This window comes from Ahaetulla prasina, chromosome 2, assembly GCF_028640845.1.
Source record: "Ahaetulla prasina isolate Xishuangbanna chromosome 2, ASM2864084v1, whole genome shotgun sequence".
NCBI classification, from domain to species: Eukaryota; Metazoa; Chordata; class Lepidosauria; order Squamata; family Colubridae; genus Ahaetulla; species Ahaetulla prasina.
Window position 1 is genome coordinate 5,475,480 of NC_080540.1, and position 25,523 is coordinate 5,501,002.

General features: G+C 44.4%; 1 protein-coding gene across 2 annotated transcripts in view; it reads right to left on the reverse strand.

Annotated features, from left to right (window-relative positions):
- LOC131192660 (zinc finger protein 271-like) overlaps nt 1-25,523 on the reverse strand; it is a 33,191-nt gene that overhangs the window by 5,185 nt on the left and 2,483 nt on the right. Inside the window, exons 2-3 of one of the 2 annotated variants that reach the window (XM_058172019.1) lie at nt 6,149-7,012; nt 2,471-2,576 (exon numbers count right to left, since the gene is read on the reverse strand). In XM_058172019.1, the coding sequence (XP_058028002.1) occupies nt 2,471-2,576; nt 6,149-6,820 (778 nt within the window). In that variant the 5' untranslated portion in view covers nt 6,821-7,012. Of the gene's footprint in view, nt 1-2,470; nt 2,577-6,052; nt 7,013-25,523 lie in introns of both variants that reach the window. The other variant, XM_058172018.1, reaches the window with a different exon arrangement.

Genomic DNA, 25,523 nt, shown 5'->3' on the forward strand with positions numbered 1-25,523 from the left:
TCTAGTTTAATGAAAAGAAGGACCAGGGGAGACATGATAGCAGTGTTCCACTATCTCAGGGGTTACCACAAAGAAGAGGGAGTCAAGCTATGCTCCAAAGCACCTGAGGGCAGGATAAGAAGCAATGGATGGAAACTAATCAAGGAGAGAAACAACCTGGAACTAAAGATAAATTTCCTGACAGAACAATTAATAAGTGGAACAACTTGCCTGCAGAAATTGTGATTGCTCCAACACTGGAGGGTTTTAAGAAGAGATTGGACAGCCATTTGTCTGAAAATGGTGTAGGGTTTCCTGTCTAAGCAGGGGGTTGGACTAGAAGACCTCCAAAGTCCCTTCCAACTCTGTTATTTTATATTCTATTCTATATATATATATATATATGTTTTCTGAGGTTTTCGTGGGTGTTTGTATGTAGGTCTTTGGTTATTTGGGTTTTCTCCCGCGTAAAATTGGAAGTGTCTTGGCGACGTTTTGACGAAGTCTCATTCGTCATCTTCAGGCTTCAGCTTCATGCTTCTGGGAGCAACTTCTTCTTCGTGTAGCACGACCACAAACACGAAGCCAAACAACAGCAATGCAGCTCACCAGCTCAAATCCCCCTGCAACTCAGACTAATCTGAGCACAACCAAACCCCCACCCAAACAGGACACACCCCCAGCCAATCAGAGCACAAAAAAACCTCCATCCAATCAGAGCACAGCCAAGCTCCCACCCAATCAGTTCAAACCCCCACTAGCAGTTAAAAAGGAAGAAACAGCTGCAATCACACATTGCTCCCAGAAGCACGAAGCTGAAGCCTGAAAATGACGAATGAGACTTCGTCGAAACGTCGCCAAGACACTTCCAATTTTACATGGGAGAAAACCCGAACAACCAAAGACCTACATATATATATATATAGGATCACATGGTTTGTTTTTCTGCCATGCCCCAACCATCCTCAGTAGAGAAGAATAAGAGAGAGAGAGAGAGAGAGAGAGAGAGAGAGAGAGAGAGAGAGAGAGAGATGGAAAACAAACCGGGAAATAGACTAACCAGCAATCAGTGGTGGATTTCAATTTTTTTTTACTATCGGTTCTGTGTGTGTGGCTTGGTGGGCATGGCAGGGGAAGGATACTGTAAAATCCCCATTTCCTCCCTATCAGCTGGGACTTGGGAGGCAGAGAATAGATGAGGGCGGGGCCAGTCAGAGATGGTATTTACTACTCAAAATTTCCACTACCGGTTCTCCAGAACTGGTCAGAACCTGCTGAAACCCACCTCTGCCAGCAATGATTACTTTGCCTGGCTGCTAGACTAACATTTATCCAATTGAACAATAAACTACATTAAAAAACACACACCCCAGAGTTTTGTGTGATTCAAGCTTTCATTCCTGAAATTCTGCTGGGAGTCGGTTTCCTTGCCCATTGCATAAAACTGGGAAGTGATCCTTTCCAAGTAGGAATGTCACCAAATCCTCTTTAGGGAGATCTAGTCTGGGGTTCGTTGCACAGTCAGCCAGATATTTAGCCTGGCATCTTTATTCAACCTATCCAAGTCTGGATAGCGGACATGGCAACACCCGAAGATTACAGAAGGGAAGAGAAAGAACTGGAAATTAGAGTCACTGCAGAGGAAAGATTAACTTAATAGTCGCGATGCTCACTTTACAATTGCGTTCACTTAGTGACTGACACAAAAAAAAAATCATAAAATCAGAGGCGGTCGCACAGCGACCTGCTTAATGAATGGCATGACTTATGACCTCAATTCAAGACTCAATGACGGTTGTTATGTGGAGGATAGCGAGATGGGCAGCATAATAATAATAATAACAACAACAACAACAACAACAACAACAACAATAATAATAATAATAATAATAATATTTTAATTTGTATACCGCCCTTCTCCCGAAGGACTCAGGGCGGTGCACAGCCAGAATAAAAATACAAAGAGAAACAATACATATAATATTAAGAACACCCCTTAAAAAACTTATTCAATTGGCCAAAAATTTAAAATACAATAACACCCTATAAAAATTTACAAAAATTTAAAACCCATAAAAGTAAATTAAAAATTTTAAAATCAAGCCAGTCCAGCTAGACGGAATAAATAGGTTTTAAGTTCGCGGCGAAAGGTCCGAAGGTCGGATAGTTGACGAAGTCCAGGGGGAAGTTCGTTCCACAGGGTAGGAGCCCCCACAGAGAAGGCCCTCCCCCTGGGGGCCGCCAGTTGACATTGTTTGGCTGACGGCACCCTAAGGAGTCCCTCTCTGTGAGAACGCACCGGTCGCTGGGAGATAGAAGATGGCAGTAGACGGTCCCGTAAATATCCTGGTCCTAAGCCATGGAGCGCTTTAAAGGTAGTCACCAAAACCTCGAAGCGCACCCGGAAGACAACAGGCAGCCAGTGCAGTCTGCGCAGACGTAATAAAAAATAACTAGAGAAAGAAAGAAATAGACGGCAAAGCATCCATACCCAACCAATTGGCCTGCTCTTGCTTGATTTCCCGGCAAGGCTGTTTCCCGCCAGCGTCATCGTCTCTCGAAAAACTCATGGCTACGTCTTCAAACTCTCCCAGCACCTGGAAGATAAAAAAAAAAAAAAGCAAGAACGTGGGTGGCTGCAGATCGGAATGACGAAGGGAGCATCACCTGCCGGTTGTGGCCCTTTGGGGGGATGTACATGTGATGGCACAATAAACACACGTATGTGCAACCGTTCGGTCAGGGGGAAAAAAAAATTCACCATAAATTCTGGAAGCCTAGTTAGTGCAAGATCGGGAGATGTGGCGAGCAGCGTTTCTCAACCTTGGCGATTTTGGGAGTTGAGGTCCACAATTCTTAAAGTTGCCGAGTCTTGTCGACATTCAAAAGCAGGGGTCTCCAACCTTGGTCCCTTTAAGACTTGTGGACTTCAACTCCCAGAGTTCCTCAGCCAGCTTTGCTGGCTGTTGTGCCTCATCCACCCCCCTCTCCGCAGCCGGGCCCCTCCCATCTCCTGCTATCTCAGCCAGAGACTGATAGTGAAGACAAATGGCCTGGCATGCCTCTAGCCCCCAGTCCTGGCACTATGCCCAGACAGACTGAGCAAATAAACCTCCCCCCCACAGCGTGTGAGCAAGAAGCCAGCCACGAGCTAGAATTGCCGGCAGCTGACAAAACGTGGACAGATCTCCGCTTCCGGAGAATGGAGAGGCGATGTCAGCAAAAGGAAGGGAGGGGCAGACCTGGATAAGTGCTGAGTCATGGAGCCACACCCCATGGCCTATATAAAGGATCTGCTTTCTGGCATTCCTTGAGTCAGGCAAAGTCTAATCTGGTTGCTGAAGTCACACCTTGGATTCCTGCCTGCCCTGAGAACTCTGACAGGAATTTGGCAAAGCTGCAGAGGCTTCGTGGCCACGCTTGATACAGACTTCCCAGACCCGGCTGTCAGAGGAGGAGTGGGACACGACGCTGGCTGAGGGACTCTGGGAGTTGAAATCCACAAGTCTTAAAGGGACCAAGGTTGGAGACCCCTGCTCAAAAGAATGTGGGACAAGACCCAGGCCTGGAAAACATTAAAACAGGCAGTACGATTTGGAGAAAGACTGGAAAACTAATTCATGAGCTTAGTACAGGGGTGTCAAACTGGCGGCCCGCAAGCTGGATGCATCACACGCTGGCCACGCCCACCCCCGTTTAGCGAAGGGGGGAGGAGTTGGGATATGTCACGTGACGACGCGAGTTTGACACCCCCTGAACTGGGAAATGGGAAGGTCAGAAAGACCCAAAACTTTTCTGGTGAAGAAACTTTTCTTGTTCACATTTCAGGCTGTTGGTTCACTTGATATCCTTCAAGGGAGAAATCCAAAATTTCAGGCACAGAGTTTATTGCTGACTGGAAAGCCTTATAAACGTTTTGGGCGAAATAGTACAAAATGAACTTGTGATATAGATGCTTTCGATTAGGAAAAAAAAATAATTAGAGAAAAATGAAGAGCCTGCTATAACCACAGAATAAGAGGTAAAGTTATACTTATAATTGTTGTAAAGAAAATTGGAAGCTATTTTTTATATATTTTCTTTCCTTTTTTCCCCCTCTACATTTTGGTTTTCTTTTTTCCCCTTGTTATTCTGCCTTCTTTTCTTCAGTGATTCTAAATATATTCCATCAAATATCATATTTCTTTACTAAAAATCTCAATTAAGTTATCAACATTTCAGCTGCATGACCATGGCAAAGTGTCCATCTCTCAACTGAGGAGGCTGCAGCCTCAAAAATGTTCAAAAAACAACAACAACAAGCTAATGTCAGCCAACAATACAGAATTTTTCAACCTCAGCTGCTTTAAGATTTATGAACTTCGATTTCCAGAATTCCCCCAGACAGCATGCGACTTGGGTAATTCTGGGAATTGAAACTCACACATTTTAATGCCAGCTTGGCTGCAGAAATCTGGGAACTGAAAGCCGACAGATCTTAAAGCAAGTGGGCTGAGGAATTCTGGGAGCAAGACCGCCATACGCGCAAAAATGGAAGGACACTTTGATTCCCATCATGGATGAACGGCTATAAACATTGATGGACTTAGCAGAGATGGCTAAGTTGGCCGTTTTTGAGCAAAGAAAAGAAGATAAGCCCTTTTGTTTTGGCTTGGAAACCGCTTCTGGACTTTGTGCTTGAAGTGAAAAAAAAATGAAGCTTTGATTTTGGGTTTTACTGATTCAATTGATTTGCTGTCATAGAAATGGCTAGTTTATATTATTATAGGAAAGTAAAAAGCTGAGGTTCTACTGCAACAGAGGAAGCTGGACAAAGTGAACACTTTCCCCACCTCTCTTCCACATTTCTTTCTTCCCCTTCCCCTCTGTGTCCTACTATTTGCTTTTATAATTTTTCTGCAGTTCTATAATTAGAACTGCAGAAAAAAATAATTGCTACCAACTTGCCTTCCATTGAGGTCCTGTATACTGCACGAATCAAGAGGGCCGTGAAAATATTTACAGACCCCTCGCATCCTGGACATAAACTGTTTCAACTCCTACCCTCAAAACGACGCTATAGAGCACTGCACACCAGAACAACTAGACACAAGAACAGTTTTTTTCCCCGAAGGCCATCACTCTGCTAAACAAATAATTCCCTCAACACTGTCAAACTATTTACTGAATCTGCACTACTATTAATCTTCTCATCGTTCCCATCACCAATCTCTTTCCATTTATGACTGTATGACTGTAACTGTGTTGCTGGCAATCCTTATGATTTATATTGATATATTGACCATCAATTGTGTTGTAAATGTTGTACCTTGATGAACGTATCTTTTCTTTCATGTACACTGAGAGCATATGCACCAAGACAAATTCCTTGTGTGTCCAATCACACTTGGCCAATAAAAAATTCCTATTCTATTCTATTCTATTCTATTCTTGTGTTTTTGTATTTTATACCATAAACTAATAAAATGGAAAAAAAAATTAGCAGGAATTCTGGGAGTTGAAGTGCACCATCTTACAGTTGCTAAGATTGAGGAATACTGATGGTCCCTGATGGGTCACAGTGAGAAGTGAGATAGCAACAGCACTAGCACTTACACTTATATACCGCCTCATAGTGCCTTACAGCAGCGGCCTCCAAATTTTTGGGCACCAGGGACTTGTTCCGTGGAGAGGGTTTTTTCCTGTGGACTAGAAGGGGCCTGGTTTCACGTGCTGCCTGCATGCCGCGGATGGGGCTTTGCTTGTTTTTGCAGACTGGTTTCTGGCATGCCGCAGCCTGGTGCCAAGTCCATGGACCAAAGGTTGGGGACCCCTGCTTTACAGCCCTCTCTAAGCGGTTTAGAGAGTCAGCAGATCGCCCCCAACATTCTGGGTCCTCGTTTGACCGACCTCGGAAAGATGGGAGGCTCAGTCAAACTTGAGCCGGTCAGGATCGAACTGTTAATAGCGGGCAGAGTTAGCCTGCAAGGCTGCACTTTATCCCCTGTACCACGGTGCCTCTTATGAGACGAAGGACTGAGGGACTCATCCCCTGCTCCCAACTCCATCCCGCCCCAGAAACAACCCCCCTTACTTCCTGTTTCCACCTCTCAGTCTCTTGCTGCCTCAGCAGAAAGTCCTCCACCAAGGCCACCGCCTGGGCACAGGTCTCCGGCCCGCTTTCTCCTACCCAGCCCTGGATGTCCTCAGGCAAGATAGCCAAGAACTGCTCCAGAACCACCAGCTCCACCATCCGTTCTTTCGAATTCAACTCCGGCTGCAGCCAGTTGAGACACAGCTCCCGCAACCGGGCACAGACGTCCCAAGGCCCTTCCGCCTCTTGGTAGCAAAACCAGCGGAAGTGCTGCCGATGCAGTTCCGCGCTGCAGGTCTCCTGGGCTTGGCCCTCTCCCTTCACCTCTCCATCATCCCCCTGTCCTGCGGGGTCTGCATCCAGGCTGGTCTTGAGGGGCCTCTCTGGTGGTAGAAGCCCCCCTGCCTCTTCCTGTAGGAGCTCTTCACCAGCCCTGGTTTCAGCAGGAGCCAGAACCCCTGGGATCTGGGGGTGGCCCCACCCCGAATACGGGGACTGTGTGTTCTTCAGGATGTCCCGCCATTGGGCTTCCCAACATGGCGACAGCATCCCTTCCTCGAGGTCCCGCTCCGTTGGCTTGGCTGTCATCCGGGTAAAATGCTCCCCGACGGTGAAAGCTTGGATGACGTAAGGGCTCTTCCTGAATCGGGTTGGGCCGGCCAGCGCAAGGCTATTTCTTTCAAACTCTTCCATTTTGATGCCTTTTTCCACCCTGGTTTCGTACGGATGGAGGCCCACCGAGGACACTTCCCATCGCTCGGCCGCCATTTCGGCCTCGGCTCTGCTCAACCGCTCGCCTTCCCAACCCAGCACGGGTTTCTCTCTGCGGACATGACCGAGGGGGCCTGAGTCCACGTTTGGGCAAGTTCAGAGTGGTACTTACAAGGGAGAGATGACGGGATTTCAGAGCTTCTCACCTACAGAAATACTGGGAGCGTCTTCTCTCCAACCGACTTCTTCCTGAAGGGCAGACAAGAGAGACATGGATGAGAAGAAGGAAAAATATAATACTGAAAACAGCCAATCGCCGAATCTCAGAGCTGCAAGGGGCCACTGAAGTCATCCAATCCAGCTCCTTGCTCAGCGCAAGAATCCAGATTAAACCATTCTCAGGAAGTTCATCTTGAGCAACCAGCAAAAAGCAGCCTAACAACTCTCTGATGATACTCCCACCACAAAATGGCTGCTACTTTTAGGAAGTGTCTTCCAATGTTCCATCAGGATCTGCCAGCTTGTCAGTTAAATCCATGGAATGGAGTGGAATGGAATGGAATAGTGTTTCTTTAGCAACTTGAGGCCTTTAAACTCTGGTGCTGAAGAAGACTCCTGCGAGTCCCTTGGCCTGCAAGGCGATCAAACCTAGAGGAAGTCAGTCCTAGAGGAGATCAACCCTGACTGTTCTTTAGAAGGCCAGATCCAGAAGATGAAACTGAAATACTTTGGCCCCCTATTGAGAAGGAAGGACTCATTGGAGAAGAGCCTAATGCTGGGAATGATTGAGGGCAAAAGAAGAAGGGGACGACAGAGAATGAGGTGGCTGGATGGAGTCATTGAAGCAGTAGGCATGAGTTTAAATGGACTCCAGAGGATGGTAGAGGATAGGAAGGCCTGGAGGAACATTGTCCATGGGGTCGCGATGGGTCGGACACGACTTCGCAACTAACAACAACAACAAAGCAACTTTTAAGATGAGTGGACTTCAACTCCCAGAATTCCACAGCCGGCAAGGCTGGCTGGGGGAATTCTGGGAGCTGAAGTCCACTCCTTTTAAAAGTTGCTAAAGTTGAGAAACACTTGCTGTTAATTGTGTCTTAATTTTAGCAACTTGTAAGAGTTGGACGTCAACTCCCAGAATTCCCCCAGTCAGTCTTGCAAGATTTGGAGTTGAATTCTGGGAGCTGAAGTCCATCCATAATGCTGTCAATCTTGAGAAGTACTTCTCTAGGGCAGTGGCCCCCAATCTTTTGGGCACCAGGGACAAGTTCCATGGAGAGCGGCTTTTTGGTGGACCGAAGGGGGTGTGGTTTCACATGCTGTCTGCATCCCACAGATGGGGCTTTGCTTGTTCACATGGCCCAGTTTGTGGCATGCCACAGCCCCGTATCAGTCCATAGACCGTGGGTTGGGGACCCCCTGCTCTAGAGCAGGGGTCTCCAACCTTGGCAACTTTTAAGACATGTGGACTTCAATTCCCAGAGTTCTCTGAAGAGAACTTAAAGTCTTAAAGTTGCCAAGGTTGGAGACCCCTGCTCTAGAGAATAAAGTTCAGGTATGATGCCTACCTATGATGCTTTAGGAACCTCATGCACCCCCAAAGCCTGGGATTCAGTCCCTAGAACAATGCTGGCAAAGCTTTTCGGCACCGAGTGCCCAAACTGGAATGCGCGCATGCGGCGGAGCCCTGGTACCTCAAAGACCAGCTTGCACACGCGGGCCACCTGGTCTTCTGGTTTCCATCATCCACATGTGCACTGGCCAGCTGGTCTGTGTACGGTGGAGTGCTGGAAACCCAAAGACCAGGTGGCTGGCATGTGTATGTACATCCTGTCAGCTTTGGAACCATACTAGGCCGGAAGCTTCCGGCGCTGTCACTTTCTCATGTGTGGGAAAGTAGGAGGGGGGATTTAGTAGAGGGGTTGACTTTAGACATAATAACATTTTTCCTGTCAGTCAAGGTCAGGCCAATCTTGCATCCGGAGAAGGAGTGGTCGGAGTGCTGTCTCGAGATGGGATGGATGGTGATTGGAGCATGTGATCGACTGAGGGGTGAGGGGATGGTCTTGGAGTTTTTTGATTTACTGAGGGAAAACCCGGACCTCTCAGATTCGGGTTTTCCCAGATGTGCCAGTTTACCTACCCTAATAAATATAACTTTGAGAAAATGCCTGCTTCGAAGTTTTTACTTGGAGTGAGGTGTTTTCTGGAATGCTGACATACCGGCCAGCTGGTCTTCAGGTTTCCGGGTCTCAGGCACACACAAAGATCAGCTGGCCGGCGCGCATGCGTGCCTTGGAAACCAGAAGAGCAGCTGATGACGGCTCATGTGACCACAGAGAGGGCTCAGCGTGTCACCTCTGGCACGCGTGCCATAGGTTTGCCATCACGGCCCTAGAACCTCTCTGGAAGTTGCTCTTGCTGTCACTGATAAATGAAATATGTCAGGGATCATCCTATTAAATATATGGAGAATTGCAATATATTAAAAAGAAGCTGGTGCCATAGTCTGAGCACAGTGAAACCAAAACTCCTGTAAGTCCAACTGAGTGCCTTCCTGGCAAAAGTACAGAGTTAACTTCACTGCTTTCACGTTTCTTTTTGGAACTTCCCAGTCTAGTCCTCAGCCCAGAGACTTCCTAGTAGTTTTCCATTCAAGATACTTGTAATTACTGTATTTTTCGGAGTATAAGATGCACCGGAGTATAAGACACACCTTAGTTTTTGGAGAAGAAAATAAGAAAAAAAGCTGATTGGCAGGTGGATCGGGCTCCCAGAATATTATTATTATTATTATTATTATTATTATTATTATTATTATTATTATTATTATTATTATTATTATTATTATTATTATTATTATTTATTGAATTTCTAGACCGCCCTTCTCCCAAAGGACTCAGGGTGGTGTACAGCCAGGCTAAAAAACATACACAATATACAATTTAAAAAACTAAATTAAGAAACTTATTACACAATTGGCCGAGAAATTAAAATATTTAAAATCTAAAAACCCCAATTTAAAACATAAATAGAATTTAAAACTTAAAAACAAAACAGTTTAGAAGTTTGTTAGCCCCGCGAATAAACAAATATGTTTTCAATTCGCGAAAGGTCCAAAGGTCAGGTATTTGGCGTAAACCAGGGGAAGTTCATTCCAAAGAGTAGGAGCCCCCACAGAGAAGGATCTTCCCCTGGGGGCCACCAGCCGACATTGTTTGGCGGACGGCACCCTGAGAAGTCCCTCTCTGTGAGAGCGTACGGGACGGTGGGAGGCATGAGGTAACAGCAGGCGGTCCCGTAAGTACCCAGGCCCCAAGCCATGGAGCGCTTTGAAGGTGGTAACCAGAACCTTGAAATGCACCCGAAAGGCAACAGGTAGCCAGTGCAGTCTGCGCAGGAGAGGTGTTACATGGGAGCTACGTGGAACTCCCTCTATCACCCGCGCAGCTGCATTCTGGACCAACTATAGCCTCCGAGTGCATCTCAAGGGGAGCCCCATGTAGAGAGCATTGCAATAATCCAGGCGAGAGGTAACGAGAGCATGAGTGACTGTGCATAAGGCATCCCGATCAAGGAAGGGGCGCAACTGGCGAACCAGGCGAACCTGGTGAAAGGCTCTCCTGGAGACGGCCATCAAATGATCTTCAAACGACAGCCGTGCATCCAGGAGAACACCCAAGTTGCGCACCCTTTCCCTTGGGGCCAATAACTCGCTGCCAACAGTCAGCCGCGGCTGCAGCTGACTGTATCGGGGTGCCGGCATCCACAGCCACTCCGTCTTGGAGGGATTGAGCTTGAGCCTGTTCCTCCCCATCCAGACCCGTACGGCCTCCAAACACCGGGACAGCACTTCGACAGCTTCGTTGGGGTGGCCCGGGGTGGAAAAGTACAGCTGAGTGTCGTCAGCGTACAGCTGATATCTCACCCCGAAGCCACTGATGATCTCACCCAACGGCTTCATATAGATGTTGAACAGGAGGGGCGAGAGAATCGACCCCTGCGGCACCCCACAAGTAAGGTGCCTCGCGGTCGACTTCTGCCCCGTCAACACCGTCTGCGACCGGTCAGAGAGGTAGGAGGAGAACCACCGATAAATGGTGCCTCCCACTCCCAACCCCCCCAACCGGCTGTTCCCAGAGGTGAATTTTAGCAACAGGTTCCTTCCTTTGTTGCTGGCAATCCTTATGATTTATATTGATATATTGACCATCATTTGTGTTGTAAATGTTGTACCTTGATGAACGTATCTTTTCTTTTATGTACACTGAGAGCATATGCACCAAGACAAATGCCTTGTGTGTCCAATCACACTTGGCCAATAAAATTCTATTCTATTCTATTCTTGGTTGTGAGCTCTGTGTCTTGCTTTTTTTTTTGCTTTTTTTTTTCTGCCTCTGAAAGCCTCCAAAACAGAACTTCAGAAAAAAAGCCTTTGAAGCTCTGTTTGGGAGCTTCTTTTCTGAAGCTTCTTTCAGCCTCTGAAACCTCCATTTGAGGAGTTGGGTGGGGCTACATTCAGAGTATAAGATGCACCCAGATTTTCACCTTCTTTTTGGGGGGGAAAAGGTGCATCTTATACTCCAAAAAATACAGTAATTTCATTTAATTCTCTCTCCCCCACCCTACCCTCCCTCTGATCTTCTTGGGAAAAGAAATTCCTTTTTGACTTGTAGATAAGGAAAGAAAATCAAGAGGCTTGGCTGCATTTTGGCTGCCAAATAGAGGATTGTCTCCAAGTGTAATGTTCATGCAATGGAACATTTGCAGGTACTCCTCGACTTATAACCACAACTGACCCCCAAAATTTCCCTTACAAATGTTAAGTGAGTTTTGCCCCATTTTACAACCTTTTTGGCCTCCATTAAGTGAATCGCTGAGATTGTTAAGTTAGTCACACGGCTGTTAAGTGAATCTGACTTCTCCATTGGCTTTGCTTCTCAGAAGCTCCTTTAGGGGATCACACGATCTCTGAATTTTGATCACATGATCACGGGGACGCTGCAAAGGTCATAAATGTGAAAAAGCGGTCATAAGTCCCTTTTTAAAGTGCCGTTGTAACGTGCCGTGGAACTACGGCTCGCTAGGTAGTTCTTAATTTATTATCACACCAGATTTTCTATCGCTAAGCAAGGCAGGTGTTCAGTGAGCTGTAGGAAGTGGGAAGATTGCAAATGTAATAACACGACTCCAGGACTATGCAACCATTCAATCAATCTATCGGGACAGATCTGGAAGGGACCTTGGAGGTCTTCTAGTCCAACCCTCTGCTCAAGCAGGAGATCCTATACCCATGATGGTGAACCTATGGCATGTGTGCCACAGGTGGCACGCCTAGCCATATCAGTGGGCACGCGAGCTCAGCTCCTGATTTTCTGGTAGGACCGGAAGTTGGCAAATGGGCCGTTTTCGGTCTCTGGAGGGCCTCAGGGTGGTGATGGGAAAGGCTGTTTTTGCCCTCCCCAGACTCCTAGAGAAGCTCTGGAGGCTGGGGACAGCAAAAAATGGGCATTCCGGTCCCATTGGAAGTTGGCAAATGGGCCGATTCTGGCCTCTGGAGGGCCTCCAGGCATTTTTTTGCCCTCCCCGGACTCCTAGAAAGGCTCTGGAGCCAGGTGAGAGAGAAAAACGGGCCTACCGGGGCATCATGTGCCAGGAGCTGGGGGTTGGGTGGGGAGTGTCACATATGCATGCGTGGGGCACATAGAATTATGGGTGTGGGCACGCATGTGTGCGATCCCGCCCGCCACCACCCTCCTGCACGCAATGGCAAAAAGAGCCATCACTGTCCTATACCATTTCAAGCAAGCAACTGTCCAATCTTTTCTTGAAAAGCCACAAGTGATGGAGCGTCCACAACTTCTGGAAACAAGTTGTTTTTCCAAAGCCTCAACATCTTTTTTGTAACGTGGTGAGCCAAACTGAACGCAGGATTCCTGGTGTGGTCTTACTAAGGCTTTATAAATCCGTACTAACACTTCACGTGATTTTGATTCTATGCCTCTCTCGTTTATAAAACCGTGGATTGTATTAGCGTTTCTGGCTGCTGCCACACACGGCTGGCTCATGTTTAAGTATTCTAAAGACACGCTGGTTACCAAGTGCCCAGATTTTTTGCTCGCATGACTGTGGGGGATGCTGCGACGGTTATAAGTGCGAGGACCGGCTGTAAGCCAGTTTTTCAGCACTATAACTTGAAACGGACACAAACGATTCTAAGCCAAGTACATCCCATTTTTCTTCAGATTCTGCTGTCAGGGCCGTCTTGTTAGAAAAAAGGGAAGTTTCTAGTTCCCTTCAGCCCCACTTCATACTGACATCTGCGACTTCCGCCATCTTTTCCCCTGGTTAAGAGCTGATTTGTGGGATCTTTGAATTTAATTGGCAGAGTCTCGTAAACCTGAAATGCACTGAACATCAATGAGAAGGTACATCTGGGGGGCCTGCGTTGCAGACCAAAAATTTCAGAATACTTTTAACACAGGGATTTCCAACCTTGGCAACTTTAAGACTTGTGAACTCCAACTCCACATGGAGACAATTAAAATATTAGAAGAAAAAAAACCATAATAGATGTGGAGAGGATTGGAAAAAACTTTAAAATGCTTTTTTGAGGAAGAATAGAGGGAATTATAAACCCTGTAACAGAAGCTTTTTTTTTTTTTTAATTGGACTTGGAACCAGATTTTAAATTGAACTTTGGGGAACAAAAAATTAAGAAGAAAAAGATAAATTGGCAAATATTGGTAATGTGGATTGAATAAATAAAATAGATATTTTCTTAGCTTGTTGATTGGAATTCTGGATTGGAGAGAAACACCTTCAGGCAGAGAAAAAAATTACAACACTTAACCTTTATTTTGGAAAAAAAAAGTTTTTCAAAGTGATAAGAGCGGTGGGAACTTTTGAGGAGGATTTGTTTGCTTGCAAGCTGTTTGATTTCGATAACCAAAGAAGGTGGAGTATAATAAAACTTAAAATTGGAATAACAACAACCCAGAAAATACAAAATGTCGCAGGAATTAATTGAAATGATTAAAAGGACACATATATTAAAAATGGAAACAAATGAAATAATTACAATGCTGCACGGAAAACCTACATCTGATGAACTAGAAACTGTGCTGGCATACGCCCAAGAGGATACAGAAACTATGAAGGAGAAGCAAGAGAGTGATATTGAAGACAAAGACAAAGATACTGACTATGAAAAACCAAATGATCATGTGGGGAGTAATAATGAAAAAAAAGGAGATCTGGGAGAAAAGAAATAAGATTAGAAACAAAGACGAATTTAAAAGATTACATTGGGATTAACAATGATAAAAATAGAGAGGGTGGAAAGAGACAAGGAGAGAAAGAAGTGGGGAAGAGAAAAAAATATAAAAAACTCAAATGATTACACTGGGATTAACAGTGGGAAAATAAGGAAGATGGAAAGGGGAAGGAAGAGAGCAGATAGAAATATAGGGCAAATCAAGAGAGTAAAAGATTTTAAAATGAAGAAGAAAAGAGAGAGAGAGAAAAAAGAAGAAAAGGGGATAAAAGAAGATAGGAGTAATTGATGAAAAGGGAAACATGTTCCACAGATTTAGAATTATAACTGAATTGAAATAAGATTTATAAGTATAAATGAATTTTAGCAAGTTCAATATATGAGATTATAATACTTTGACTGTTTTTAATGGAATTTAGCTAAAGCATCTGAAATTATAGAATGTTTTTTATGGTAATTATGGAACTCACCTAAAGCTTTTGAAATTATATTATGAGACATAGAAATGAATGATTTTAATGTTATATGTGTAAAATTGTATGAACATTAATATTTGTGATTGGAACAGGAAAATTACTTAGAATTATAAAAGAATTGAAGTAAGATCTATACGTATAAATGAATTGTAGTAAGTGCAGTATATGAGATTGTAATATTTGAAATGTTTTTAATTGCAAATATGGAACTTAGCTAAAACATTTGAAATTATATTATATCGTGAAGATTAACTTAGTTTAAAAAGCAATGGAAAAATTGGGTTTACTTTAAAAAAATAATGGGGATTGAGGGTTAGAAATGAATGATTTTAATGTTATATAATTAAGTGAATTGTAGTAAGGTATTTAATTGTAGTATTTGGATAAGTTGTATATGTAAAATTATATGAATATTAATTTTTGTGATTGGAATAATGGAAATTAGGGAAAATACTTGAAACTATATTATGTTGTGAAAAGGGAGTAATGGGAAAATATTTGAATAGGATGATTTAGAGTTAGGGTTAAATATTAGGAAAATGATTGATTTGAAACTAAAGGGTTTTAACTTGGAGTGAGCAATGAGAGGGAGGAAAAAAAAAGAAAAAATTATTAACGATTAGAGATTAGGGCAAATGGTAAGATTAGTTACATAACAGAAATAAGGAAAAGAAAAGAAAAATTAGAGAGAAAGAATATTATGGCAAAAAGTGAAATATATAAATTCTGTTGGGAGATAACTAAAAGCTGTACAAATTTGTGACTCAGCCAATACTTTGTTCAGAAAAAATGCATTGCTTGTTTGTGTGTGTTTGTTAAAAAATAAAATAAAAAATTATATATAAAAAAAGAAATAGTTGGACCTGGGAAGGATTTTGTGGCTCCCAGTGTTTTCTTTTCTGTGGGAAAAGGGTCCAAATGGCTCTTTGAGTGTTTAAGGTTACAGACCCCTGGACCAGGGTATCCCTAACCCTTGATCCGTGAACTGGCACTGGGTCACGGCACACCAGAAACCGGGCCATTCAAACAAGCTGAAGGCCCATCCACAGGATGCAGGCAGCACGTGAAACGTCTCTCCACTGAACTGGTCCCTGGTGTCCAAAATTTACAACCACAACGGAGCCCTAAATTTATGTTGCTAAGTGGCACATTTCTTAAGTGAGTTGGGCCCTGTTTTAAAACCTTTCTGAACCCAATTGTTAAGGGAATCACCGAGTTGTTAAGTTAGTCACACGGATGGGTCAGCGAATCCGGCTTCCCCATTGACGTTGCTTGTCAGAAGATCGCAAAAAGGTTAAAAGGACATGATCCTGGGACATTGCAGCCGTCATAAATATGAGTCAGTTGCCCAGCCTCTGAATTTTGATCATGGTAAGTATGAAAAATAATCATAAGCAGGGGTGAAATGCTACCGGTTCAGACCGGATCGGGAGAACCGGTAGCAGAGATTGGGGATGGTTTGCCGTATCGGTAGCAATTGCTGGCTGGCCACAGCCCCAAACCGATCCACAGCCCACAGCCGGACAACAGGTGTGTGTGTGTGTGTCCCTCCTTGGGTCCTCCTCTCCCAGGTGACAGCCAGGGCTTCCCCACCGCCTCTTTTCCTAAGAGAGGCAGTGTCTGCCTCCAAGTCCTTGCAGAGGTACACACACACACATGTGTCGCCCCTCCCCGTTGCCACTACTTTTGCTGTCAGCTTCTTAAAGTCAATCTTGGAAGAGTTGGAAGATGTTTCCTTAGATCACCAAATTCGGCAATTTAAGGAAACATCTTCTTACACCTTCTCCTCCCCATTCCCCCACACCTCATTTTTCCATTTCTGTGCCTGGATTCTGTTTCTGCAAGAGAAGGCTCCCGATGTTCGCTTGGGTGGCGGAGGGAAACTCAAAGCGTTGGGGGCTTCAGAAAGGCAGAATGTGTTTCAAAATGTGCAGCTCCTGGCTCTAACAGTGAGTGATGTCAAATTGGCCATGCCCACCTGGACACATGAACACCAAGCCACCCCCACCAAGCCACGGCCACAGGACCGGCAGCAAACATTTTTACATTTCATCCCTGGTCATAAGCCACTTTTTTTCAGGGCTGTTGTCATTTTGAACGGTCACCATACGAACGGTTGTAAGTTGAGGACTTACATGTATACCGCTTTGCAACAAGCCTCACTTAAATGGAATGGAATGGAGATTTCGGGCTCAATTGTGGTCGTAAGTCGAGGACTACCTGTACTTAGACCCGTTTAAAGCTGAACACACACATTTACTCTGCACACCACAGCCAAGTTTTTCTCAATGTCCTGATCTGATGAAATTCCACAACCTGAGCAGTGTTTCTCCATCTCAGCAAATTTGAAATGGGTGAATCTCAACTCCCAAAATTCCCCAGCAGGGTACTGAAGAAGCAATCTTCCCCTTTTAAACAAGGGGGCGGAAAAAAAGGGAATTATTGCTCGACCTGCAGAGCAAACACAAAAGGAGAAGAGAAGACTGGAAAGAGGAACAACTTGGCAGGAAAAAAAAAAAAGTCTGTCGTAGCAGAGAATGCAGAAAGTGGAACTCTGGGTCCAATCCGACCTCGAACAGTTGTTTTAATTTCCCTCTTACAGCTTGTATGTTTGAAACCTGTAAGCTAGAACGGAGCTGCCTGCTAATTACTTTTGGTTAAACCACTTTGAAGTGGGTTGGGGTTTTCCCAGCTAAAAAATGGGGTAAAAAACACCCCAGAATTCCCGTTTCTAGATTTTGGAAGCTGTAACCCCAACATGTGAGAAGGGTTGCAAGTCGGAGAATTACTCTGGTCTGCTGGTTTTATCAGATTACGAATGTGTGAATGGTTTTGTGCTCTTCCTTTCTAAAAGCAGGCATGGGCTGCTGGGGGTTCGGGAGAACCTCTAGCTAAGATTCTGTGCGGTTTGGAGGTTCCCACTCCTGGCTGGCTCCTTCCACCCTTCCCAGCCCCTCCCAGGAGTCCCCACATGGCCCTTTCTGGATGCAGAAAAGTGCAGGGTGCGCGGGAAGGCTCGGGGAGGGTAAAAAATGGGCCTACCAGAAGTTCAGGCCCATTTCCAGCCTCCAGAGGGCCTCTGGGGCCTGGGGAGGCCATTTTTGCCCTCCCAGAGGCTGGAGGAAGCCCTCTGGAGCCGGGGAGGGCAACACCCCCCCCCCGTGGTGAAGGAGGCCGACTAGGCCACGCCCACCATGGCCACGCCCATGCATCAACCAGGCAGAGAACCCCTTGCTAAAATTTTTGAAGCCCACCCGCCTAAAAGTAATCTTTGTTTTCAGCAGGGCAGCACAGAGCTCGTCTTGGAAAAAGTTAAGCGTGTGTGTGTATTGGGATGGGAGACCACAAGGAAATCCCAGGGTTGCTGATTAGTAAACAAATTTCCAGAAAACAGTACTCTGTTTCCTCCAAAATAAGACATCCCCTGATAATAAGCCCAATCGGGCTTTTGAGCGCTTGGCAATAAGGCCAAGTGCTTATTTCAGGGTTCCATAAAATATAAGACAGGGTCTTATTTTGGGGGAAACACAGTAGTGGTAAGTCACTTCCTGTTTGGCCTGCGAGAAAATGGTAGGATAACGAAAAGCCCCCACAAGCTCAACTTAAAGTATCCCTCCTTTATGAAATAACTAAATTTATGAAATAACTCAATTGCCTCAGAGAAATATTGGGGTATTTTAGTATAGGTCAATTCGACGGTTTTAATTTTTGACCATCTTTTGAATATGTATTTTAATTGTTATTTTAATTTTGTATATTATTGTTTTAATCTGGCTGTACACCGCCCTGAGTCCTTCGGGAGAAGGGCGGTATAAAAATCTAAATAACACACACACACACACATAATAATAATAATAATAATAATAATAATTATTATTATTATTATTATTATTATTATTATTATTATTATTATTATTATTATTATTATTATTATTATTATTATTAAAAAATGGCTCTCTTAAGATCCAACCATCATAACTGTCCTTGAATATTCAGGCTCTGCTGAAACAAAATTACAGGTAGTCCTCGACTTACGACCACAATGGACCCCCAAATTTCTGTCGCTAAGTGAGACAATTGTCAAGTGAATCTCCCCCATTTTACAACCTTCTTGCCACAGTTGTTAAGTGAATCACTGCATTTAACCATCCAGTGCATAGTTCAGGGGTCTCCAACCTTGGCAACTTTAAGCCTGGAGGACTTCAACTCCCAGAATACCCCAGCCAGCAAAGCTGGCTGGGGAATTCTGGGAGTTGAACTCCACCAGGCTTAAAGTTGCCAAGGTTGGAGACCCCTGGCATAGTTAGTAACTGTACTGTTAAGTTAGTGACAGGGTTGTTAAGTGAATCTGGCTTCCCTATCCCTTTTCCTCGTCAAAAACTGACTGACGGTTACAGAAAGTTACAAAAGGGGATCACACGACCCCAGGACACTGCAACCGTTATAAATACAGGTCGTCCTCAACTTATGACCGCAACTGAGCCCAAAATTCACGTTGTGAGAAATTGGTTAAGCGAGCTTGCCCTGTTTTGCGACTTTTATTGCCGCATTTAAGTGAATCGTTGCCGTTGTTAAAATTAGTCACACGGTTGTTAAGTGAATCTGATTTCCTCATGGACTTTGCTCGTCGGAAGGTCGCAAGAGGGGCTCACGTGACCCCAGGACACTGCAACCGTCATAAACATTGTCAAGTTGCCAAGCATCCAAATGTAAATTAGATGACCAAGGGCATGCAGCAACCGTCGTAAGTGTGAAAAATGGTCATATAAGTCATCTTTTTTCCCAGTGCGGTTGTAACTTCGGTCATTAAATGAACAGTTGTAAGTCAAGGACTACCTGTACAGCAAAAGTACCCCCCCTCCGAGCAATGTCTTGTTAAGCGTGATGCAGAACACTAAAGCAGGAACTCCTGCTGAGCAACTATGAAACATTTTGAGGAGGAAAAGAGAAAGACACACAAAAATGGCCCCCAGCCTGAAGCTCAGAAAAATACAACTCAGTCAAACTGAGGAACGGCTAAGGCCTGGAGAAGCTGAGAAGAGCCTTTGGCTGAAACCCGGCAGAATGGCTGCCAGTGAATGGCTCAGTTCACACAACCCATTAAACCAGCTAAGAGAAAAGACCTAGAACAGGGGTCAGCAACCCGCGGCTCTGGAGCCGCATGTGCCTCTTTCATCCCTCTGCTGCAGCTCCCTGTTGCTGGTCGGCGCCACAATTTTGAGAGGAGCTTGCAGTTAGGGGGGCCATGGCATATGAGGAGGAGACTCTATGGCAGTGGTTCTCAACCTTTATAGTGCTGCGACCCCTTTAATACAATTCCCCACGATGTGGCGACCCCAACCGTAAAATTATTTTCGTTTTGAATTTATTGCGCCTGAAGCCGTATTGGCTAGCGATCTGAACTGCTTGCGATTGCCTTGAGGACGGAGGCATTAAAGCGGAGACTCCTCCCCTATTAAGTTTATCGCGCCTGAAGCCAGATTAGGCTAGCGATTGGGAGTGATTGCAGCTGGCTTGAGAGGGAGACATCAGAGCAAAGATTTTCTCTCTTTTTTAATTCATCGCGCCTGAAGCCAAATTCGGCTAGTGATTTGAAGAGCCTGCAGCTGGCTTGTGGAATCAAACATTGGAATGCGATTCTTTGACTCGCAAGTATACTTCCCATATTTCCAATGGTCTTAGGCGACCCCTGGCAAATCGTCATTCAACCCCCAATGAGGTCCCAACCCACAGGTTGAGAACTGCTGCTCTATGGCAAGGGACGGATTATCCAATCAACTCCACAATTGATAGGGCTTTTGGTTAGGACAAGTAGAGGAAAAAAGGAAACTGCATTAGGAGGAGACTCTATGGTGGGGGAACCGGACTTCTGGTCAGCTCCAGAATTGAACGGGTGGCTTCCGATTAGGACATTTGTGGCTCTTTGAGGGTTTTAAGGTTGCCGACTCCTGTCCTAGAAGGTGCATTTGCAAAACGAGATCTTTACATTTTGTGGAACCCATTATTTGCCTCTTTTGTGGCTCTGTGCATTGTGTAAACCTCCAAGTGGGTTAATTGGGTTATAAACGTTGTGTGGCTACAGCAATGTACACAACTCTTCTACAGTTAAGGGCCTTTGGGCCTATATTTCCTACAACCAGTATAAGGTTCGTGCTCACACCAACCAACCTGCAACCCAGTTACCAACTTTGAGCCTAGTGTGTTGTGCAACTAGCCTCATGGCTTGTGTGGTTTGGTACATTGTACTGTAGGAATTTAGCACCCACCCCCCTCCTAGAAGAATGAAATATTCTAGGAAATATTTTAAAAAGCAGAATATTATACCTTCCTGGATGAGAAATGGAGAAACATATTTTAAAGACAAAGGAGCTCCCTGCAACTTCCTGACTCCCCCCCCCACCTTTGTCAATGGGCCATTAAGGCTTCAACCAAGCTCACTCATTCTCCCACGTTTGTCAATGGGCAATTAAGGCTCCAACTAAGCTCACTCAATCCCCGCATGATTTGCAACACAATACAACTGAAACTCACCACATGGCATGGCTCAAGCAAGCTTGAGAGACAGCCAGCAAGGCTAGCTAAGACTCCCACCCCCTGGGAGTCTGACAACCAATCAGGATACTCTTCCTGTGCCCCAGAAAGGTCAAAGCTCAGAAAAGCATAAAACCAGGGAGCACACAGGATCTCAGCCCCTTTTCTGTTCAGGAACTCAAGCCATGTGATCCTGACCACCATTAAACCATCTTTCCAAGCAGCCTCCATGTTTCCAGTGTCTTTGTCCCCACTTGGAACTGAACCCAGATGGATATTTCTTCCAACAATTGGCACCCAGATGGGACTCCAAGCTAACCTAACCAATGGACCTGGCCCAGGTAAGCCTCCTTGCTAGCAGCAGACCCATTGAGTCTGTGGGTAAGTTTTCCTGGACCTTGGCCATTTGGAACTAGGTTTTAAAGGGTTTTGAGTGTTGAGCGCAAAGACTGCTTGGAAAGAAGGTGAGTACCTCTAAATTTTAATTTTAAGCATGGAAAAGCATGGGAAATATGTGTATGCCTGCATGTGTGTGAATGAGAGAGCCCTTCTCCCAATCATAGCTGGATCTTGTATCCTCTGTGCATTTCCTAACCGCAGAAAGACCAAAAGTCTGGAGAGCATGGGGTTTTGCCAGAGCACAGGACCTTCTGTTAGGGAAGGAAGAAGTGTGTGTGGGATTCCACCTGAGGAAACAGTCTGATTCCACCTCTTTGAGCAACCTCTAGCCGCACCTCTGCCTACTGCTAGCTCCACCGAGCCGTGACCGGTGGGATAGAGAAAGCAAGGGGAAGCCAAACGTGGAACTTTGTGTTTATTAGGAACGGAAGCCGAGCGAGAGGAAAGTAAGTGTGAATGAAGCAATTAAGAGTAAAAAGAAAAGGAGAAAAAGGAAGCAGGAAATCTGCTTGGGGCCCTGGATGCCCGGAGGCTGCCAGTACTGCCTGGTATGCTAAAAGGAAGCAGGAAGCAGTGTTGAAGAGGTGCTCGTACCTACTGGCAGGGCAGTAGGTCCTCTGGGATCACCTTTTGATCCAAACTGAAGCTCCTTAACAGGAAGGTGCCCATACTTGACAGAAGGAGTCAAGTCCTTCCCAGAACCTTTTTTCTGAAAACTGTAGGAGGATCCACCCGGCTAAGCCAAAGTGAAAATAAAACCTCACATCGGAGAGGGAAACATGGGAAGCAGTAGCTCGAGGGTGGAGGGAAATCCCTGAAAACCTGCTGGGGCCTGGAGTGCCCGGAGGCTGCCAGTTTTACCTGGTATGCGGAAAAGAAATTGAGGAAATTGTGTAATAAAGATGAGAATAGGAAACAAATTTGGCTAAATAAAGGTACTTAAAAGAAAAGGGAAATATATAAATAGGAATGTTTGGGTTTTTGTTTGTTTTGTTTGTTTGTTTGTCTCTTTCTCTTTCTTCTATGGAACCACGTGGTCTGTCTATTAAGATTTGTGCCTTCCTAATTTAACTGAGATTTATGGCGGAATGATCAGTGTGTGTAAATCTCAGAGTTTTGTTTTCCTCTGTCCTCCTTGTTTTTATGTGTGTATGTCTGTCTTTGTGGGCCCTTGAGGTATTTGTAACTAAAATGTATCTGATCTCTAGAGACAAGAATTTTAAATTGTTAGGAAAAAAAACCAAAAGGTTGAAACAATGAAAATGGGAAAAGAGAGAGAGAAAAAAGAAAGAGCCTTTTCCTGTCTTTGTGGCCAACAAAATAGTAAAAGGAACTTTTCATTTCTGTTTTTTCTCCTCCTCTATCTTAAAGTAACAACTCAAGTTTATAAGGAAACATTTTAAGTTCACTTACAAGATAAGTTTATGAGGAAACGTTTTAAGTTCACTTACAAGAGAAAAAAAAATTCAGTCTTGCATTTACTGTGTGTTTAAATGATTTTACCTGTTCATCCTCTTCCTGAAGTATGTGAATCCAGTTTTGTCTTTCTCATCAGTTGTGTTTCCATTTTGTTGAAACTGCATTATCTTTTAGTAACTGCAATATTGATGTGTTGCTTCTTTTCAAACTCTGCCTGCAAGATATCTACCCCCCCCCCCCTTAATCCTGTTACAATGCCTTTCCTGAGAAGTTTCCCCCCAAAGGTGGGGAGGAGATCCTGTTCTAATGTCTTTCAGCCCTGAAAAGATGACTCTGCAACTGTGGAAGCAGAGCACATGGTTCCAGATGCTGCCCCCAGAGGAGACCTTCCATTTGTTGGAGCCAGGAATTGAGTTTGAATCCAGCCCCCACTGAAAGTCATCACAGCAACCAGATTGGAGCAGACCTTTCCAAACCTGACTGACCAACAAGCATGCCACCCAAAAGATATGAAAGAAAGGACCCTGAGATGTACAAGTAAAGACTAAAAGACTCTTTTCAATTCCCAGAAGACAACTGGAAAGACTATGGGGAAGGTGGAAATTCATTGTAAGGTTTTCTGTCTTGTCTCATTTACATTGTAATCAGTCTAAAGTACTCATGTAAGGATTGTATTTGAGTGGCTACCACAGCAAGTTCTGAACACCTTAGATTTCTGTCTAATGGTAGGAAATATGTCCAAAATGTTTGTATTGCCTGTATTGTAAAAGTAGCTGCATACACAGGCACACAGAGAGACACACCATTCAGAATTAGTCTATTCCTTCACTTACCTCCACACAAGACTTTTAGGTTGATTTTGCTCTGTGGCACTAAAAGCCCAAGGAGTCAGATCTCCTGCTAATTCCATGGGGAGGGCATCCCCTCAGGCAATTCCTCTCTTGAAGAGATAGCAGAAAAGTGATATCCAAAACCCAAGCCCTGACTATGACTCACAAATGATGCTGCCCAGTTGCCCAGTAAAGCAAGATATGTTGCACTGGTGGTCTCATGAGTAGAAGTCCCAGGGCTCATTGTGTAATTTTTTAAAAAAAAGAAAGAGCCTTTTTCCTGTTTTGTGGCCAACAAAATAGTAAAAGGACTTTTCATCCTATTTCTGTTTTTTCTCCTCTCTATCTTAAAGTAACAACTCAAGTTTATAAGGAAACATTTTAAGTTCACTTACAAGATAAGTTTATGAGGAAACGTTTTAAGTTCACTTACAAGAGAAAAAAATTCAGTCTTGCATTTACTGTGTATTTAAATGATTTTACCTGTTCATCCTCTTCCTGAAGCATGTGAATCCAGTTTTTTTCTTTCTCATCAGTTGTGTCTCCATTTTGTTGAAACTGCATTACCTTTTAGTAACTGCAATATTGATGTGTTGTTTCTTTTCAAACTCTGCCTTCAAGATATCTACCCCCTTTAATCCTGTTACAATGCCTTTCCTGAGAAGATTACCCACAAAAGTGGGGAGGAGATTCTGTTCTAATGTCTTTCAGCCCTGAAAAGATGACTCTGCAATTGTAGAAGCAGAGCACATGGTTCCAGATGCTGCCCCCAGAGGAGACCTTCCATTTGTTGGAGCCAGGAATTGAGTTTGAATCCAGCCCCCCACTGAAAGTCATCACAGCAACCAGATTGGAGCAGACCTTTCCAAACCTGACTGACCAACAAGCATGCCACCCAAAAGATATGAAAGAAAGGACCCTGAGATGTACAAGTAAAGACTAAAAGACTCTTTTCAATTCCCAGAAGACAGCTGAAAAGACTATGGCGGGAGGGTGGAAAATTCATTGTAAGGTTTTCTGTCTTGTCTCATTTACATTGTAATCAGTCTAAAGTACTCATGTAAGGATTGTATTTGAGTGGCTACCACAGCAAGTTCTGAACACCTTAGATTTTTGTCTGGTGGAGGAAATATGTCCAAAATGTTTGTATTGCCTGTATTGTAAAAGTAGCTGCATACACAGGCACACACAGAGAGACACACCATTCAGAATTAGTCTATTCCTTCACTTACCTCCACACAAGACTTTTAGGTTGATTTTGCTCTGTGGCACTAAAAGCCCAAGGAGTCAGATCTCCTGCTAATTCCATGGGGAGGCATCCCCTCAGGCAATTCCTCTCTTGAAGAGATAGCAGAAAAAGTGATATCCAAAACCCAAGCCCTGACTATGACTCACAAATGATGCTGCCCAGTTGCCCAGTAAAGCAAGATATGTTGCACTGGTGGTCTCATGAGTAGAAGTCCCAGGGCTCATTGTGTGTAATTTTTTTTTTTAAAAAGAAGAAAGGAAAAAGCCTGGATTGCACACTGATTAACCTCAATTTGGACTGGAAAAAAATCTTGGATAGACTAAAGTAAGAGCTAGGGCAGGTTTAGTAACCAACCCTTGGAAATGGGCAGCCTGTAATTTAAAGGAAAGCCATGGCTGTGAAAATTTTGGGATGTGTGCTTGCTTGACCTGACTGGAAGCTCTCAGAAAGTGATATCTAACAGCTGAAATTAATTGGCATAGAAAATTGGATACTGTAAAATTCTTACCAGAACTTTTCCCCTGGCTGCTAGACCTTCATGGTTGAAAGCTTTTGGGAGCCACTGAAGGAATCTTTT